Source organism: Phymastichus coffea, unplaced genomic scaffold (assembly GCF_024137745.1).
Source record: "Phymastichus coffea isolate CEN01 unplaced genomic scaffold, Cenicafe_Pcof_1.1 PCOF00002, whole genome shotgun sequence".
In the NCBI taxonomy this organism is placed as follows: Eukaryota; Metazoa; Arthropoda; class Insecta; order Hymenoptera; family Eulophidae; genus Phymastichus; species Phymastichus coffea.
The window spans coordinates 5890473-5908964 of NW_026706813.1; the positions used below are offsets into that span (position 1 = coordinate 5890473).

Sequence of the window (18492 nt, forward strand, 5' to 3'; positions counted from 1 at the left end):
GAGTTTAATCAATTGCTTTTCTATGAGGAACGTAAAATCTCAACCAGATAGGCTTACCTGTTATCTCCTTGATGTACTCTATCCTCAGAAAACCCTACAACCCTCAGAAACCCCCTCTACCAACCCCCAAGCAAACTAACCCACCTAACCCTTGGTAGAGCGAGTTTAATCAACTGCTTTTCTGTAAAAAAATGAATATCTCATTGACATTTTCTCTGATATACCCTTCCTCAGGTAAGGGTGGTTTGTAAGGGCTGTAAGGGTTCGCGGGGATGACGTAATTTAGGTTGAAGTTGGGTTAGCCTGTCCATGGTATATATCTTAATTTTGTTGTAGAACAGTAATCGATTGAAGACGCTTGACACAAAATTCGACGTCGAAACGTTCAAAGCTATATGTTCTGAAAGGTACAATATTCATGAAATGAAAAACTTTGAAATTTAATATCTCAAAGAAAAAATAAGCAAACTGAGCAAACTCAACGGCATTTAAAAGGATTAGACTGCTTCCTTAATATGTCGTTTGTAGTTTTTTATGTGTAGATAATGTCGTGGTGCTACATAACCTCAAATATAGGTAAAAATCGCTATTTGCACACTTTTAGATTAAAATATCTCAAAATCCTGACGTGCTGGAGCAATTCTAAGGCCGGATTTGGTTTCAGCGCCAAAAATTCTTTGGGAAAACATATATGGTTTGCTTGTGCAAAAAATTAAGGTATTTTTGTAGGACTGTGTCATTTGTATTTAGTTCGTACTCTGGTGGTCTATCGCGTTATTGAGTAAGAATTCGTTTGAAATTGAATTTAAAAATCAAACTTATGCAATGAAATATATATGATTGTTTGGAATGGAATTAAAGGAAGATAGGCATTGCCCTAGTTTCTTATGGTACGAAGTGTCCCGTAAGCAGAGCATAAATCTCTCTTGGAAAAAAGGATGTGATTTAGCCCAAGTTTCTTATAGCGCGAAGTATTCTATGAGTTGAGCATAAATAGCAATAAGAGAGGAAAGACTTGCTTAGCTAATCACAAGAGAGAAACAACTTAGGTTATCCTAAGTTATTCAATCTCATGCACTCACTTTGCAAGGCTAGGAGAAAATACCTCTAACTTGTACAAAATTGAGTCTATTTATACACAAATTTTAGAGCCCCATTTACGTAGGATAGTCCTTTTCATACTGTTTCTGCAAATGTGCAAAATCATTTTCTCTTGTTTACAATAAAATGGATAGCACCAAAGAAAATTTAAATAATGTAAAAAATACAGAATGTAATATAGATAATTTAAGCATAATTTACACTTATAGCAAAAATCGTACTTAACAATTATTAACTAACAAAGTTAGTTAATTCAATAGCGTAAATTTAATAAAAAAATAATTAAAATTTTTTAATAGAAAAATAACGTATCGCTTATAGACATCATTACAAATAAGAATTAATTAAATTATTTAATAATATTTGAATAATAGGTATTTATGTTTCTGGCTAAATCTTATAATGTATCGTAAATATAAAATCTTTTAATTAAAAATTATCAATTCTAACAATTTTGTTAGTAAGTAGAAAATCAATGCTTGCGATTAATATACTTTTATTTGTTTAAGTAAATTATTATTTTTTTATTAATTGATAACAATAGTAACTAAGTTGCTTTCAATAAAACGAATTCCTACTCATGTTCATAGGATTTTCATCTCGAGCTCAAGTATTCGCATTATTACAATAATTAATATATGTAAAATTATAAATAAATTAAGTTTGTCTATTAAAATTTAATAACATTCAATAGTTATAAGTGGCTGATTCCACCTCAAATCATGCAGGGCACCGGGTGACCGGTAACGAAACAACATCAAAATACTTGGATAATGTTCTAGGCCCAAAATAAGACGACCCCTATTTTTTCTTTTCCCCCCAAGATGCATAGGTGCATCAACAACGTACTTGAAAGATGCACTTTCAGAAAACAGACTAACAAAAAAAAAATATCGTATTCAATTTCAATCGATTCGCGCATGCTTATTTATCATCGGAATCGAATAAATCTTTTTTTATACGATAGAGAAATACAGAGCCTTCAAATCTATGCATTAAAATAAATGCACTAATGCATTTCCGAGAAGATTATGCACTTTTTCCAAAAAAATGCATCTCATAAAAAACTCAATTTATTTAAAAAACCCCATTTTTTGCGCTTTTTTGCGCTTTTTTGCGCTCATAATTTTTATGGAGATTCTCTGATACGCTACCTTCAATCTAGTATAGGTCCCATTTTCGGTTTCTACTTCGTTACTGAGAAAAAAAAAATTTTTCAACTAGAAAAATTTTTGTGTTGACAATCATGCACTCATACTCGCAAGCTTATGAATAAAGAAGTACAACAGCTTTTTATTGATTATATCACATTTTTTTATTGTTTGTCTTGTTTCTTTTTACATTCTTTTTCTTTTTAGCCTTCTTGACATTCTAAGGTTTCTTAGACATTTTTCCAGCTTTAACCGAAACTTTTTTTGTTTTACGTTTCCTTTGATTTTTTTTCTTTTTATTTTCTTCTATTTTTACCCAAGAGTGAACAGCAGTGCGAGCTATGAACGATGTCGATTTACCTTCAGATATCACTGACTTCCACATATGACATCGTTGAATGCCTTCGAATTTGTTTGACACCATTCGTTCTGCCATTTTCTGATTACGAAAGTTTTGAACCTCAAATGCTTCCATATAAATCAATTTAATCGACGTAGTGTACTTTTGAACATGTTCAACGAAGCACTTCGCATCTTGAATGGCTTCAAGTTCAGAACTACGTAAATTATGCACTGTGGCATAGTGCTTCACCAAACCTCCTATACCATCAACAGCACCTTTACCATGTCCAGTCGCAGAAAATAACCATTTCTTAAATATTTTCGAATTTTTGAATTGGTGCATTTGAAAGCGGTTTTTAAAATGACTCGCAGCTCCATCAGATACTATACTAATAGAATTGATTGAACCACCATTAATTTCCTCCATTTCGCTAATAATTTCGATAATTTTTTGCATCGCTAGTAAAGCGTGGGAATATTCGTGCTTTAAGTCATCGCTTACTACCACAAAACTTTTTGTGACATTGCCTACATAGCAGACAGCAGTGAAGAGAGAGACTTGTTTATTTACTTAGTGATTGCCTTGAACTGGATTTTTTGAAATCACTGACCAGTTCTCAGCAAAATCTATATGTATTAGCAAATGTTGGGGATATAATTTTACTCTTTCTTTTTCATTTTTAATTGCTAACCGCTGTACTTCTTTGATTCGTAAATGTGATGTTACTGTAATTACATGATTAGTAAATTCTTCTTTGAATGTAGCGACGGATACTGTTCTAGTTTCTAAGTTTCCTTTATTCCACAGCGCAAACGTTATATTATTATCATTCTCTGTTTCATCTATATGCAAAACGTCAAATGTGACACCCGCAGCACCTGGACACAACTCGCATTCTTGATAGTAACACGTTTCTTGAGGTGCTGGACATACTACAGAAGATAAAACTGTCGAACGTAAACGGCAAACGTCAACACTACTTTTACCAATAAAGTTTTTCAATGCAATTAAGTACAGCTCAAAGTTGGCACAATAAATACATAAGCATACGTCATTCATTGGTTCGATTAGAACATGCTTTGGACGCATGGAATAGAACTTAGATTTGCTAATTTTTATACCCGGATTCTCTTCTTTCAAAGTGTGATATACTTCCTTTAAACTTCGGGTTAAAAAACGCTTGACTTTTTTAACTTTCGTGCCATTTTCTCTTACTATTATAACATCTGCTTTATTAGGACTTTGTCTCGAACAATTGAAGTCATCATTCAAATAATATTGCATGACAATATCGCCTGTTTTTTTATCCAGTGGATGACCATTGTACTGCTCTGGTTTAGTATAAATACCTGGATTAGAGATAATATAACAATAGCTATAAAAATAAAACACGCAAAAAAATTGTGCATTGATTGTTATTACATAACAAAAAATTTATATTTTTACCTTGATTTGAAACAATTTTTCTTGCCTTATCAATCATGTAAATAGTAACTTCAGGAAATAACGTCAAAATTTCGAACTTTGTTAACAAAGGAACGATAATTGTTAAGAGTTTGATCACCTCTGAAAAACATGAGCAATTACTGAAGGCCTTAGAGAAATTTTCTCTCAATTCTTGAGGGAAATAATCATTTAACTTTTTTACAGGCTCCTCAATAGGTACATCATAAATCTTTTGTAATTTACAATTTGTAGCTTCAGAGAATGATGATACAAGCTCTCTCTTTTTTTTCATAACATATTTTTCAACACTTGTATTTTTTATGTTTCCTTTCTTACGCAAAGGAGATACTGGATTTTCTAAATTAGCAATTATTTTATCATTAAATTCATCCATGAAAATTGAGGTGTCTATAAACTTGTCTTCTTCGTCATTCCCTTCCATTGAAATATTGTCATCTGACATTGTTTCTTCTTCTTTTTCTGCTTGTATTGCATCGCAAGCTTTAACGATACGTTTATAGCAGTTACTACACACACTGTCACTAGCTTTTATATCAGGATTTGTAAATTTTCCTTGTAAAAATACAGCATACTCACCAATTTTTTGAAAATTCACTTTGTTGCTATTATACACCACTTTAGTATGTACTTTGAAATAATTGGGGCATTTTAATCTTTGCGTAGAATACGTTAACATAGCTGACATGTTGTCAAGTAGAAATTCAAACACGCACTGTCGCTACTTACTGAATAAATGATAAGACTATTTATAAGTATCATGGAATTTGTATACACAAACAGGACTACACACATAAAGGTCTATGACAACAGCTGACATCATAACAAGTCAATACTCGCCGATTATCATGTTATTTAAATGCTCGTGAGTGTGAATGCAAGATAGTCAACATAAAAAATTTTCTAGTTAAAAAATTTTTTTTTCTCAGTAACGAAGTAGAAACCGAAAATGGGACCTATACTGGATTGAAGGTAGCGTATCAGAGAATCTCCATCAAAATTATGAGCGCAAAAAAAAGTGGGATTTTTTAAAAAATCGAGTTTTTTATGAGATGCATTTTTTTGGAAAAAGTGCATAATCTTCTCGGAAATGCATTAGTGCATTTATTTTAATGCATAGATTTGAAGGCTCTGTATTTCTCTATCGTATAAAAAAAGATTTATTCGATTCCGATGATAAATAAGCATGCGCGAATCGATTGAAATTGAATACGATATTTTTTTTTTGTTAGTCTGTTTTCTGAAAGTGCATCTTTCAAGTACGTTGTTGATGCACCTATGCATCTTGGGGGGAAAAGAAAAAATAGGGGTCGTCTTATTTTGGGCCTAGAACATTATCCAAGTATTTTGATGTTGTTTCGTTACCGGTCACCCGGTGCCCTGCATGATTTGAGGTGGAATCAGCCAATTACTTAAAAATATGATAATATAAATCTATGCCCTAAAATCTACGAGTATATAAAAAACACTCCGGTTCATTGACATTACTCTTAATAACGCATTTCAATTGAACAATAAAAATTAGCATATCTATAACTATAAGTAGTGACGTCACGCTCCTTATATGGTCATGATATTTGACTATTGCTCTAATACAATTATATAATACATGAGGTGACGCCATTTAATATACTAGTTGGTAGATGTAGATTTCTGAATTTAGCTGGTTACTATAATACAGTGACATTGAGAAAATAGTCTAGAAACTCATATATAGGACCGTTACCTTTCTATTACTCCTTTCATAGTCTTCTTCATTTCCTTTCTATCCTCTTCTGCCTCTCTCAGCACCTTCATTACTTCCGTCAGGACTTCTACCTTATCCATTTTCTTCCTTTCTATCTCCTCTTTTCTTATTGTTACGTCCATTTCTTCCGATATCTCCGATTCCCCTCCGCTCTCTTCGCTTTCACTTCTACAATTCTTCCTTTGCTGACTATCCCCTTTACTTATCTCCTCCTCTCATTTACCTTCTTTTTCCCTCTCATTCCTCCCTTCCCGTCTTCTTACTTTCCTCTTTTACCTCTTTCCCTTCGCGATTTTCTTGGTTTATCATGCCTTTCATTTCTCTCTTCTTCCTATTTTCTCCGTTTCCCATCACAAGCATCTCCAGCGCTACTGTCTTCGCCGTTTCCCGCTCCCTTCTGACCCTTCTCTTGCTCTCTTTCTTCTATGTCGTGGCTTTCGCTCTCCCATCATTCTCCCTTTTACTTTTCCCGCTCTTTTCCTTTTTTAGTTCCTAAAGTTAACTACATTTCTCTTCCTTTTTTCGCCTTTACTTACTTTTTTTCTGTTTTCTTTTTTTTAACTTCATCCCCACTCTCAGACTTTATCTTTTTACTTTATCTCATACTTTTTTTATGCTGCGCCAGACACACATCCTTCCTTCTCAACTCCCGACCGTCGAATGCCGGTTGAAGAAATATATCAATTTAAACAGCGACATGCGTAAACAAGCGAAAAATGAATTTTAAAACAAATGCTATATAAACTATTTAACAACGCCTGAAATAACAGTGAGTCTGAAACCGAACAATTATACTTTACGTTGCGTACGTAAGAGTTTGGAAGATATCGATTTCCGTCCACAAGAATCCATTGAACGAGTAGTGAGATTTATACCACGTAAAATAGAAAAAACAATTCTCACCAGGTATAATAGAAAAAACAACTCTCGGATCTTCCAGTCAAAATTCACAAAGTATATGCTCTGAGAGTCGAGTATAACATTACCTTAGGTGCATTCATGAATGGTAGTAAGATTCACGATATTCATGAATTTTTTCTTGCAGTACCACCTGGATATAAAAGTATCGAAGTTCCTTCAAATATGATTTATCTCCTAGTTACCGTAAATTGTATGGAATTGTATAGATAATTTGTATAGATAATTTACAATTACGCATCGTTGACCAAGACGGAAATTTAATAAACTTTCGAGGTGAAGTGATAATAATTAGATTACACCTGAAAAGTACGTGATGGGAATCGTTTACAATTTAAACAGTAGTGATGGCTATACGAGGTCTGTCCGGAAAGTATCGGGCCTACCTTTATATTTTCGTGCTAGCGTTATTCTTCATCATCTGGTGGGTAGCATCCTTCAAAGTAATCCCCATTTGATTGAATAACACGGTTCCATCGATGTTTCCACTTTTCAAAACAGTCCTGGAACTCACTTTTAGTGATAGCCTTAAGTACACTCGTCGCATTGTTTTCAACCGTATTTTTGTCATCGAATCGGTGTCCTTTGAGTGGTTTTTTTAGTTTTAGAAACAGCCTAAAGTCACAAGAGGCTATGTCGGGACTGTATGGAGGTTATCGAAGCAATGCGATATTGTGTTTGCTCAAAAACTGCTGCACAAGTTTGGATGAATGCGCTGGCGCATTATCGTGATGGAGAAGTCAGTCACCAATAACCCAAAAGTGCGGCCGTTTTCTTCTTACTGCAACACGCAAACGTTTCAAAATTTAAACTTAGTATTCTTTATTGATTATTTGACCTGTTGGTGCATATTCTTGATGTACAACACCTTCACAATCGAAAAAAACAATCAACATTGATTTAACATTGCTCCGACTTTGACGTGCTTTTTTTGGTCTTGGGGATTCAGAATGCTTCCACTGTGAAGATTGTTGTTTTGTTTCAGGATCATAACCATAAACCCATGATTCATCACCAGTAATAACTTTTCTAAGCACATTATCATCATTATTGACCATTTCGAGATTGTCCAGAGCGATTTCTAAGCGAATGTTCTTCTGCTCCGCTGTGAGCAATTTTTAGATGAATTTCGCACACACGTGTTTCATTCCTAAATTTTCGGTTAAAATTTCTGAAATGATAGTTTTTGGTATCCCAAGGTTTTCTTCTAGTTCTCGTACAGTCATACGACGATCTTGTTCGATTTCAAGTCGCACCCGCTCAATATTATCTGCGGTTTCTGTCGTCGAAGGTCGGCCGGAACGAGAATCACTATCGACAAAAGTGCGTTCATCCTTGAACCGTTTATACCACTCTTTTATTTGTGTTTTGCTCATACACTCGCTTCCGAAGGCTTTTTGCATCATTTCAATAGTTTCCGAACTCGTTTTTCCGAGTTGAAAGCAAAATTAAATGCATATTCGTTGATCTTGTTTTTCAGTCATTTTTGACAATATAAAAATCCGACGAACGCGAAAAAGGCACTGTAAACAAAGACACGCTGCGCATGAACTATACGTCCGGCAGGTGTCAGTAAGTAACCAATAGATTCGTGAGGCTTTACTATTGACGTTTCTCTCCGGTAGAGGTCGCTCGAACACTATGTCTGTAACTACCAATGATCCTGGCGATGGAGTTGAGGTAGATAACTAAACGTTTGTGAGATACAAAGAGTAGTAGTTGCGGTCGCCGATCGAGGCGACGGTGCGGCGCTGTGCGCTAAAGCGGTGGTCGCTTGTGTAGATCCCTACACGCTCCCCCTCTATAAAAATCGCAAGAGGCGATTCGGATTTACAATGAAATAAATAACTTACAGACAATTTTTACAAATTAACGGTCTATAAACTAATCGCTTGGAATTCGGAAGACTTCGTTCGCTGCTAAATTGACGGTGACGGTCTTACGCTGCTGAGCTTTTCTCGAAGGATAAGTTTTAAGAGCCGGTCGTTGCGGTGGTGCAAGGTCTCGCGTGGATGTTTGGTTTAGAGCGGCGGACTGGGTAGCGAGATTTAGAGGTGTGCAAGCTCGATTAGTTGCAGGGCACTGCGAAGCGGGTGAGCTTGCCGTGCTCGGAAGCTGATGCACCAGCAATGATCGGGTGATGTGTTCGTTATTGGTTGGAAGCTGCACACTGGTCGTATTTTGTTGTAAAAATGTAGGAAGCGGCGCGCTATTAGATTCGTCGAGGAAGGGTGCTGGTTTTAAAAGCTCGGTAGACACAACTTTAGGTACACCTTTCACTCGTGTATGAACGCTCGAGGGACTTCCTGACAGCCTTAGTAAGTAAAAATACATGTGTGCAGGTGTGTAGGTCCTTGAAAAAGAAAGCACCCGACCTGTATTTTTGTGTGACTGGTATCGGCCTTACTTTGCGCATATGCTCGCGAAATTCTTCGAGGAATATTTGAGGATCGGGCATGAATTCTCCTTCGAGAAAAAATTCTCCGGGAACACACAGTACAGTGCCGTATACGTATTCCGCACGTGAAACGCCCGTTTCCTCGCAAACATGGATGCGAAGTCCGAGAAGAACAGTTGGAAGTACGGCATGCCAATTCTCGTCGTTGTGGTACATGATAGCCGCTTTCATCGTACGATGCCAGCGCTCTATCATTCCATTCGCTTTCGGGTGCCAGGCTGTGGTACGAATCCGTTCGCAGCCTATGAACGAGAGGAGGGCTTTGGTAAGTTGCGCTTCAAACTCGGATCCTTGGTCAGTGGTGACTCTTTCAGGAGCTCCGAATCGGCACACCCAGTTGTCGTAAAAGGCTCGACTAACTGTTTGGGCGGTTTTGTCGCGGATCGGAACCGCTTCTGTCCACCGCGAGAAACGATCAATCATCGTCAGGCAATAAACGAAGCCTTGAGATAGTTTGAGCTCGCCGATTAGGTCCAAGTGGACGTGTTGGAAGCGGCCGTCCGATGCGACGAACGGCGCCGCATTGTTTCTGACGTGCCGGGATATTTTCAATGCCTGGCAGTCGAGGCATGTCTTGCACTAAAGTTTTACGTCTTTGTGCATATTAGGCCAAACGTAGCGCTGTCTAATTACCTGATCGGTAACCTTCGGACCGCCGTAAGCCAGTAAGTGGAACTGGTCGAATACGCGTTTGCGGAAGGGTTTTGGAATGTAGGGTCTAAGAACGGTGCCGCTCTGGTCGACGCAAATACGGTGGAGGTCTTGTCCCCATTCGAGAAAAATAAGCTTCAGGGAATGCTTATCGGTGTTCTTACGGAGTTCTGCGAGTTCTGTATCTTCGGCTTGGGCTTTCGCTAGATCGAGCATATTAAGTTCGAGCGGGAGACGAACTGACTCGACACGGGATAAGCAGTCGGCTACAACGTTCTTAGATCCTGAGAGGTGCTCGATCTCGGTGGTAAATTGAGAGATGTAGCAAAGTTGACGACGACGGCGCGGGGAAGCTTTGTCTGAACGCTGTGCAAACGCAAATACGAGAGCCTTGTGGTCCGTTACAATTTTAACTCTCTTCCCTCGAGAAAGTCTCTAAAATATTTGGTCGCTTCGAAAATCGCAGTTAGCTCGCGGTCGTACGTGTCGTAGTTGAGTTGCGCTTTGGTGAATTTGCGTGAGAAGAACGCCAAAGGTTTCCACGAGCCGTCGAGGAACTGTTCGAGAGCCGCGCCCATTGCTATATCTGACGCTTCTGTTACGACGCGTGTTTTTGCGTGGGGGGAGGGATGGCTCAACAGTGCGGCGTTAGCGAGGTCGGATTTAGCTTTATCGAAAACTGCCTCCGCTGTTGGAGTCCATTCGACGGGCCTTTTGTCGTTCTTGCGCGCATTGTGTGTGTACTTGTACAAGCTCGCTTGCTCGGCAGCTGCATGTGGGAGATTACGACGGTAAAAGTTGATGAAGCTCATGAATGAACGAAGAGTAAGATATATTCTGCGGCTTCGGAAATTCGGTGATCGCGCGCACCATCTCGGTCGTCAGCTTCGAGCATTCGCTGTTGATCAGGTACGAAAGAAAAATGACTTCGTTTTTGCCAAATTTGCATTTAGTAAGGTTGAGTTTAAGACCCGCAAGCTTAAGTCGCTCCAAAAAAAAAGCTTAAGTGCGCAAGTGTCTCTCGTGTTCGTCAGCGTCGACAGAAGAGATTAGAATGTCATCGATATAGACGAAAACGAAATCTAGGCCTTGGAGAACTTGTTTAATGTATCGCTGGAATGATTGTGCAGCATTGCGGAGGCCATGAAAATGAATTCAAAGAGCCCAAAAGGTGCGATCATCGCTGTTTTTATCACGTCAACGGGGGCGACGGGAATTTGGTTGTAGGCTCGATGAAGGTCGAGCTTGGAAAAAATCGTTTTTCCATGCAAATTGACGGGATAGTCGTGAAGATGGGGTACGGGGAACTTATCGGGCTTGCTAACGGCGTTGAACCGACGGTATTCACCGCAGATACGCCATGTTCCGTCTTTTTTGCGCGTCATGTGGATAGGACTCGCCCAGGGGCTTTTAGACTGTAGACAGATGCCCTGCTTAATCAACTCATCGAACTCAGCTTGAGCGGCCTTGTATTTCTCGGGGTCGAGGCGCCTGGCTCGCTCGGCGACCGGGGATCCTGAGGTTTCGATGTAGTGAAATATATCGTGTGTAGTTATAGGTTTCGTCTGCTTGGAGCTAGAGACTTCAGGGTATTGCGACACGATATTTGCGAATCTATTCGTATGGTCGATTATTTTAACTGATGCGACGGCGGATGACTTGAGGTAGCCATGTGCCGACAGACCAGCGTGGCTGTCGATCAAGCGGCAGCCACGCACGTCCACGAGGAGTCCGAAATTGTCGATCAAGTCCGCTCCTATGTAGGCGCTAGGGACTGCTGCGACAATAAAGTTCCAAACGATGGGTCGTCCTAGGTGAAGGTCAAGTGAAAGTTTCTTTTCGCCACAGGTCTTGATGGGCGTGCCGTTTGCTACATATAGTACTAAATCGCTGGGTCTTGCATTTGGGTTAGTGACGGAGATGAGAGAGACGTCAGCGCCCATGTCGACTAAAAAATGCAGACCTGTGGTACGATCGCGGGTATGGAAGCGTTTGGAAACTCCTTCTTCGTTCACAGCTTCCACGTGGCGAGAAGGGGTTAGTTTTCCGTCTTCCAAGAGAAAGGCTGAAAGCACTTGCGCGCCTCTGCGCCGTACTTTGCGTGAATGCGGCATAGCCCATTAGCTTGCGTTGAGGAGGAATAAGACTTGTTGTTCGCATTCTGGTTTTCCGGATGCCTATGCTGAGAGCAAGATCGATCGCGGTTAGGGCGGTTAAGTTGGCTTCGAGTTTCGCGACCTGAGCCGTCAACTCGGCCAGCTGACTCTCTAGGCTTGGAGCTTTTGGCTTGTTGACTGCTGCGATGAATCCCGGGTCCGACTCTGCTGATTCGGCGTACTTGTCAGCCATCTCGCTTAAAGTTTCGAGGTTGATGACGTTGGAAACCGCTAGTGCTGCTCTGCAAGGGGCTGGAAGCTGCTCGAGGAAAACGGATTGGATGATGTTGTCGGTCGCACCAGTGTTCAGAGCTTTCAGCCTTGTAATGATGAGAGACGGTTTGCCGTCTGTGGGGACTTGACCTTTCATCATTCGTCGCAAACGCGTTTCTGCAGAAGAGCTGTAGGCTGCTATCAGTTTGTCCTTCATGAGTTGATACAAGTTGTCCGGCCGTGGATCTCGTTGCAGAAGTTCAGAGACAACTTGGAGAGTTTCGATATCCAACTTCTCAGCGATGAAGTCAGCCTTAGTTGGAGACGCGATGATTCCGGTGTTGAGCAAGGTTATTTCAGCTTGGAGAAACCACGTGTTAACGTCCACACGCGAAAAAGCGGGGATTTTCGGTTGACCGTAGCTCGCGTTGATTTGGGGGGGTGGATTGGGTACTTGCGCTTGGTTAGCGTTGCGTAGCTCGGTGATGGCTTGCTGAGCAACCGCTAGCTGTTGTTGGAGGGTTTGGAATTGTTCCATAGTCGGTGTCACCGGTGGGACCATTTCGAAAGTGTAATCGTAAAGGTGGTCGAAAAGGAGAGAAAAAATTTTGTCGATTTTTCGATTCGCTCGCTACCTGATAACGTCGTTACGTGTGAGTGGTTAACAATGTTCCCTTACTGCGCTCACAGACGCCTTACAAAGTTTCGCAGCTAATTTTCGACCAAACACACGCCGCAACTCGCGATCTATTCTCTCCTTTGTTCACAACGCGAAAAAACAAAAAAATTCCAATGAAAAAGAATAAATGCGAGTCGGAGGGGCTGCTGGTAGTTTGGTACGTGAAAATCGTGTCGATACGAAAAAGAAAACAACGCCGCGCGTGTGTAACGGGCGTCGGGTTCTCGGAATCGGGTATTGGCGCGCTAATGTAAACACGTTCGCTCGTGTTCCTTTTCTGTACGCGACGCACGTATGTACCTACGTAAAACTTCTCGTGTAGTCGTTGTACTCGGAGATTACGTCCGATAATCGCCGTTGCTGCAGGTGCTGCGCGGGTGTGGCGACTGATGCGGCTGCGGCGACGAGTTGCGAAAAACGTGCCTCGTACTTTTCCTTCTTCGGGTATCGGCTTCACGCAGGGGATACCCTCTTCGGGTGTTGGCTTCACGCCAGGGACACCCTCTTCAGGAAGTGACCTCACGCCTGCCTTCCACCGGTGCTCCTCTTGAGATTGTCGCGATCGTGGCCTTTGGCGCGCCGGCGATTGGAAAAAAACGAGCACGGACCTGCTCGTGCACGTCTCGCTAAGAGAGAATTTTACGATTCTCCCGCTCCCGTATCTCGAGGATTTTTCGACTTGAGGGTGTAGTCCTTGATCTTCGCTCCTGTTCGAAGTCGGGGTCACCAATGTAACTACCAATGATCCTGGCGATGAAGTTGAGGTAGATAACTAAACGTTTATGAGATACAAAGAGATTTATTTGACTTGTAGAAGTTACAGGAACAACCTACCGTTACGGCGGGTAGAGCGGTACTGCCTGTAGTTGCGGTCGCCGGTCGAGGCAACGGTGCGGCGCTGTGCGCTAAAGCGGTGATCGCTTGTGTAGATCCCTACATGTCGCGAAAATATAAACGTAGGCCCGATACTTTCCGGACAGACCTCGTATAAGCAGTAAAACATACAAAGCAACCATCAGTCGTTGATTGAAAGTAAGAGCAACAACATGGCCAATTCCGATTGTCAATCGTTATAGAAAAATGAAGGTATTAATACATCAAAACACAAAGTTTTTAAAAAGTCTCGGCTTAAAAGTAATTTCTGGTGGAAAGTAAATTGCATTATTTTTTGCTGCTGTCAACGCAATATTGGAAAAGGTTCTAGAAAGACAGTCATTTGCGCCTTTTATGAATCCTTGACTCATTATGCAATTCATACTCATCAATCGCACACCAATATATCTTTCAAAAATAGCGATGAAATTCGCATATCAAATCAACATCACGACTTGTTTCTTTGACCTTCTCGTAGCTCATTGCGTATATATACTCTATTCGTAAAAAACGCCATTTGTCACTCGCTTGAGGAAATTAGGTATGAGCTAAATGCGATAGAAATCGATAAATGCAAAAACGTTGGTCTAAAAACTATTATGAAAAATTGGCTATCACTTAATCTAAGTCAAAATTGATTTAATGAAAATGCTGGATAATAAAAAATAATCAACCAGGATGAATATTTCGATGTTACTATTTCTTTAAACTTCATTCTTGGATTTGCTGAAGATTATCGCAAAGTATTGGTAAATATGAAACATGAACTAACGTGATTTTTCATTTCTAGACGTATATCTTGTTGTACCCTTTTTTGAAGTATTTTATTGCTTCTGTATTTATAGTATATTCAAATTCATGTCTGATTCTAGTTTTTCCATTCCCGTGATTTATAACCATTTGTCCTGTAATCTTTTTATGTAACTTAAAACGGATTCATTTGACTTTCGGATGATTTCCGTAAATTTGCCTTGTAAACTGTATTTTTTATCTTACCCTTGTAAATTATGAATGTTATTTATCAAGGGATAAAGATGTTTTATTTCTCTTATATAATCCTCTTGTAAATTCTAAAATTCTTGTAAAATGATTGTAAATTCTATTTTTTTGATTTTCTTATTTGATAGGTCATTTTCCGGAATATTTGTTAAGTTTAAATTATTTTCGAAATTAATCCGTGCTTAGTCTTTTTCTCCAGTTTTGAATTCTGATTTATTTATTTTATGATTATTTAATGTTTTATTAGTTTCCGAATTAAAATTTACGTCTTTATTACGACCAATTATTAGACTCTGTTCCCTTAATCTGCCTTCAATATCAGAATATTTCGCATTACTGTCTGAATCAAATATGCTGCTAAAATTATTATGCGAACTTTTAATTTTCGATTGTAGTTTCTGGATTTTCAGAGTAATTCGTTACTTGTAACGGAGAATCTCGGCTAGGCCGATCTCATCCGTTTGGCTCTCGCAAATGTCCGTGCGCCGCGCCAGGCTAAGAGTGTGTGCGTTTGGTACACACACTCATGCTTGGACCTTTTGTTTACGAGGTGCTGAACACGGGCTAAGCTGACTACTGGAACGATGCAGATGGCGCAGAAGAAGAGAGAGAGAGAGAGCGCTCGAATTGGAGATCGCCTCGGAAAAAGTTCGGTGGAGTCGCTGCTAAGCTATGGGCAGAGGAAGTCGCGCGCGCGAATAAAACCGAAAGGTCACGGTTTTCCAAGTTGGCCCCGCGACCTCGTCGACGATCGTTCGTTTCGGTGACACGCCCGGTGCGTGGACGAGTATTGTTATTAACATGTTTATTATTTTATAATTAAATATACATCACAAGCGAGTTATGTCCGCAGAAATCCAACCCTTGACCCCTAACCTGCCTAACCCCAAAAAACCTCCCCTACCAAACCACAAACAGGCTAACCCAACTAATCCAGCATATTTATGAATTATTTTTTCTGTTATTAAATATATCCCATATCACAAGCGAACTTATGTTAGCTAACCAAGTTACCCCTAACCCCTAACCGTTCAAAATCCAAAAGACTATTCCTATCAAATCACAAGCAAGCTAATTTATCTTACTCTGGCCTCAGCGTGTTTTCTTAAGCATTGTTTGAATAAATGTATTCTACATAATAAGCAATTTAGGACAGCAAACCATTGTATCCTTAACGTAATGAATCCTTAAAAAACACCTTTACCAACTAGTATTTAGTTGGTAAAGGTGTATTCACTTAATCCTAAAACACTACTTATCCGCATTGAACATCGCGCCTAAACGTCATCTGGCGTAGACGTAACACTGTTAAGTCCAATTATACATAAAAACTAAAATAAAATAAGTCACAATGAGTGAAAATCAAAATTTTCGGAAATACAGTTTAATACGACCTTCTTGTCTTTATACGCAGCATTCAACGTGTTTCTTCGTGACATTTGCAAGCACTTTTCTACTAATATTACTGAATTGTTCTCTGTTTCATATTCTCCAACCACCATCTTGGTGCACCATCTTTACTGTTACCAACAGCATTTCTTGCTAGTCCAGATCTTTTAACCATTGCACACAAATTATTTTCTCGAAATAGTTATAATATTATATATTCTTATAAATAATACGCGGCTGCGGTAAGGTTTCCGTGAAATAAATACGGCTTAATTAGTCAGTTGTTAATGATTCCGGCCAAACCATGACTGACCATCTGAGTATAAAATGTAAGGGTTAATTATTTAAAATAATTTTGTAGGATAATCTATGGTTTTTCTAGCAAAGCGTTTATTTCAAGCAAAATCCTATTGCATGTCGTGGCATTACGTAATCAATTAATCATTCAAGTAAATTGAAACATTCAAACTCTCAATAAATAAATTTTCAATCAAACTGACAAACTAAAGCTTATTTTAATAATATTTTAATAATATTAACATTATAAATAAATTATTTTCATTTTCTAAATTCGGAGTGCTGCTGAGTATAAAATTTATTTTTATCTACGTTTCAAATTAAACTTAATGACAATAGTAAAAGCAAAAGTATAATAATCATATTTTCATGTTTCCGTAACTAAACACATGCGCAATTGAATTGAATTTCCCTAAATATAGACTGATTTAATTTTATTATCCACATTTCTCAACATCTGCTTATTGTTTGCCTTGAGGTTCCAATACCGCACAGTTTGTTTGTTTAACATTCCTTTCTTTGTGAAGATCATTCGTCAGGAAATAAAACTCTTCGGAGAAAATCATTGTCATCATCTAATTAAGTTGTGATGAATTGTACATAATTCGATCTTAACGAAAAATCTCTTGGAAATAATGTCTGGATTTTTTTGAGTTTTATAGGGATATCTCGTTTTTTGAACTAACTTTTTAACAACTTCTTTATCTGTATCTGTATATTGTAATGCGATACATTACAAGGCTTTGCCTGAGAGTGTTGCACTATTTGCAATACTTTAGAAAGGCCATTCTCGTCCCTTGCCGCCCCGTAACCAGTCGGATAATTATGACCTACGCGCGCCCTAATCCGGACACTAATTTTTTCCCATATCCGTCTACCCATACCCGAGAAAACGATACAACAAGTCGAAAATCGTGATTCGACGGATGATTGAAAAATGGAGCGCACGACGAGGAAAAGAGAGCACCCACACATACACTCCCGACCACGTGTAGCCGGCTGGAAAGAAACATACGGAAATTTGACTGGGAAATGCAGCGGAAATGCATGATAGCGGTATATGCAAATCCGTTACACTCCCAGATACTGACACGAACACTCTGGAGACGCTGCACACCTGGGGCGACCAGAAAATCGTCGATGAAGCGGCAGCCGGCAATTAGCTATGTCAGGCTGCTGCGCACCATAGCCGATATCCTGAACGCCACACACACAAACACTACTGCCGACCACTGACAATACCCGGAGATATACTCACATAATACCCGGATACATACTTACACCACACGACCGAAGGGGAGCGCTCCAGGAGGTGCTTCGGAGATCGGCAACAGGTTGACGCGGGTTAACACGCGGGAGCGAGGGTGGCCATCTTGATGAGCGATATAGACTAAGCGAGAGCGAGCGAGACAGACTGGACGAGAGCGAGTGAGACAGACCATATGAAAGCGAGTGAACTAGAATAAATACGATACTATTTCAAATGCAAATGCGATGATGAGTGCGCTACGAAGATAAGACCGACTTACAATTATTTTATCATTGCAAATAATTTAACGATGCGACTTAAAACATGGAACTTATTAAAATACAAAATTAGAAAAAATACTTGTAGGCGGCCGCTGTAATTAAGTGTATTAATAAGTGTATTAATAAGCGAAAAATAATCTGACGAATTAAATTGATAATTGATTGATAAAACTTTGACGAAACTCGCCGATGACGTCACGACCAATAAGCGAATTAGAATAAAATTTGATTACCATCCGCAACGAAAAATAAATAGGAGTAGGGGTAGATCTTTCTCATCAATCAATGCTGGCCGATTTAGTGGGGGGGGGGGGGTAAATAGCAACAAAAGTAGGAGATAAAATGAGGGCGCTGTTACTTTTGTAATTTACATATTGACCAATGACGAAATATTCGGAGGGTGCTATCGATATCCGAATTAGCATTTCTTCTCGGAAAGAGGAGAAGAAGAGCGATCTTTGACCACGAAAAGCCGATTCTCGTCCATTTGGCCGCTACCTTTCTAGCCAGAAGAAGTGATTGT

The 18492-nt window shown here is 39.5% G+C and overlaps 2 protein-coding genes across 2 annotated transcripts; both read right to left on the bottom strand.

Moving 5' to 3' along the window:
- Positions 1-8608: 8608 nt before the first annotated feature.
- Positions 8609-10411, bottom strand: LOC131663637 (uncharacterized). The gene is made up of 4 exons (XM_058934141.1): positions 10298-10411; positions 9816-10199; positions 9100-9761; positions 8609-9038 (listed from the first exon to the last, which is right to left on the bottom strand). Exons 1-4 carry the CDS (start codon positions 10409-10411, stop codon positions 8609-8611), a joined length of 1590 nt encoding a protein of 529 aa, XP_058790124.1.
- Positions 10412-10915: 504 nt separating this feature from the next.
- On the bottom strand, positions 10916-12764 carry LOC131663646 (uncharacterized). Its single transcript, XM_058934153.1, has 2 exons — positions 11930-12764; positions 10916-11781 (listed from the first exon to the last, which is right to left on the bottom strand). Exons 1-2 carry the CDS (start codon positions 12762-12764, stop codon positions 10916-10918), a joined length of 1701 nt encoding a protein of 566 aa, XP_058790136.1.
- Positions 12765-18492: the final 5728 nt, after the last annotated feature.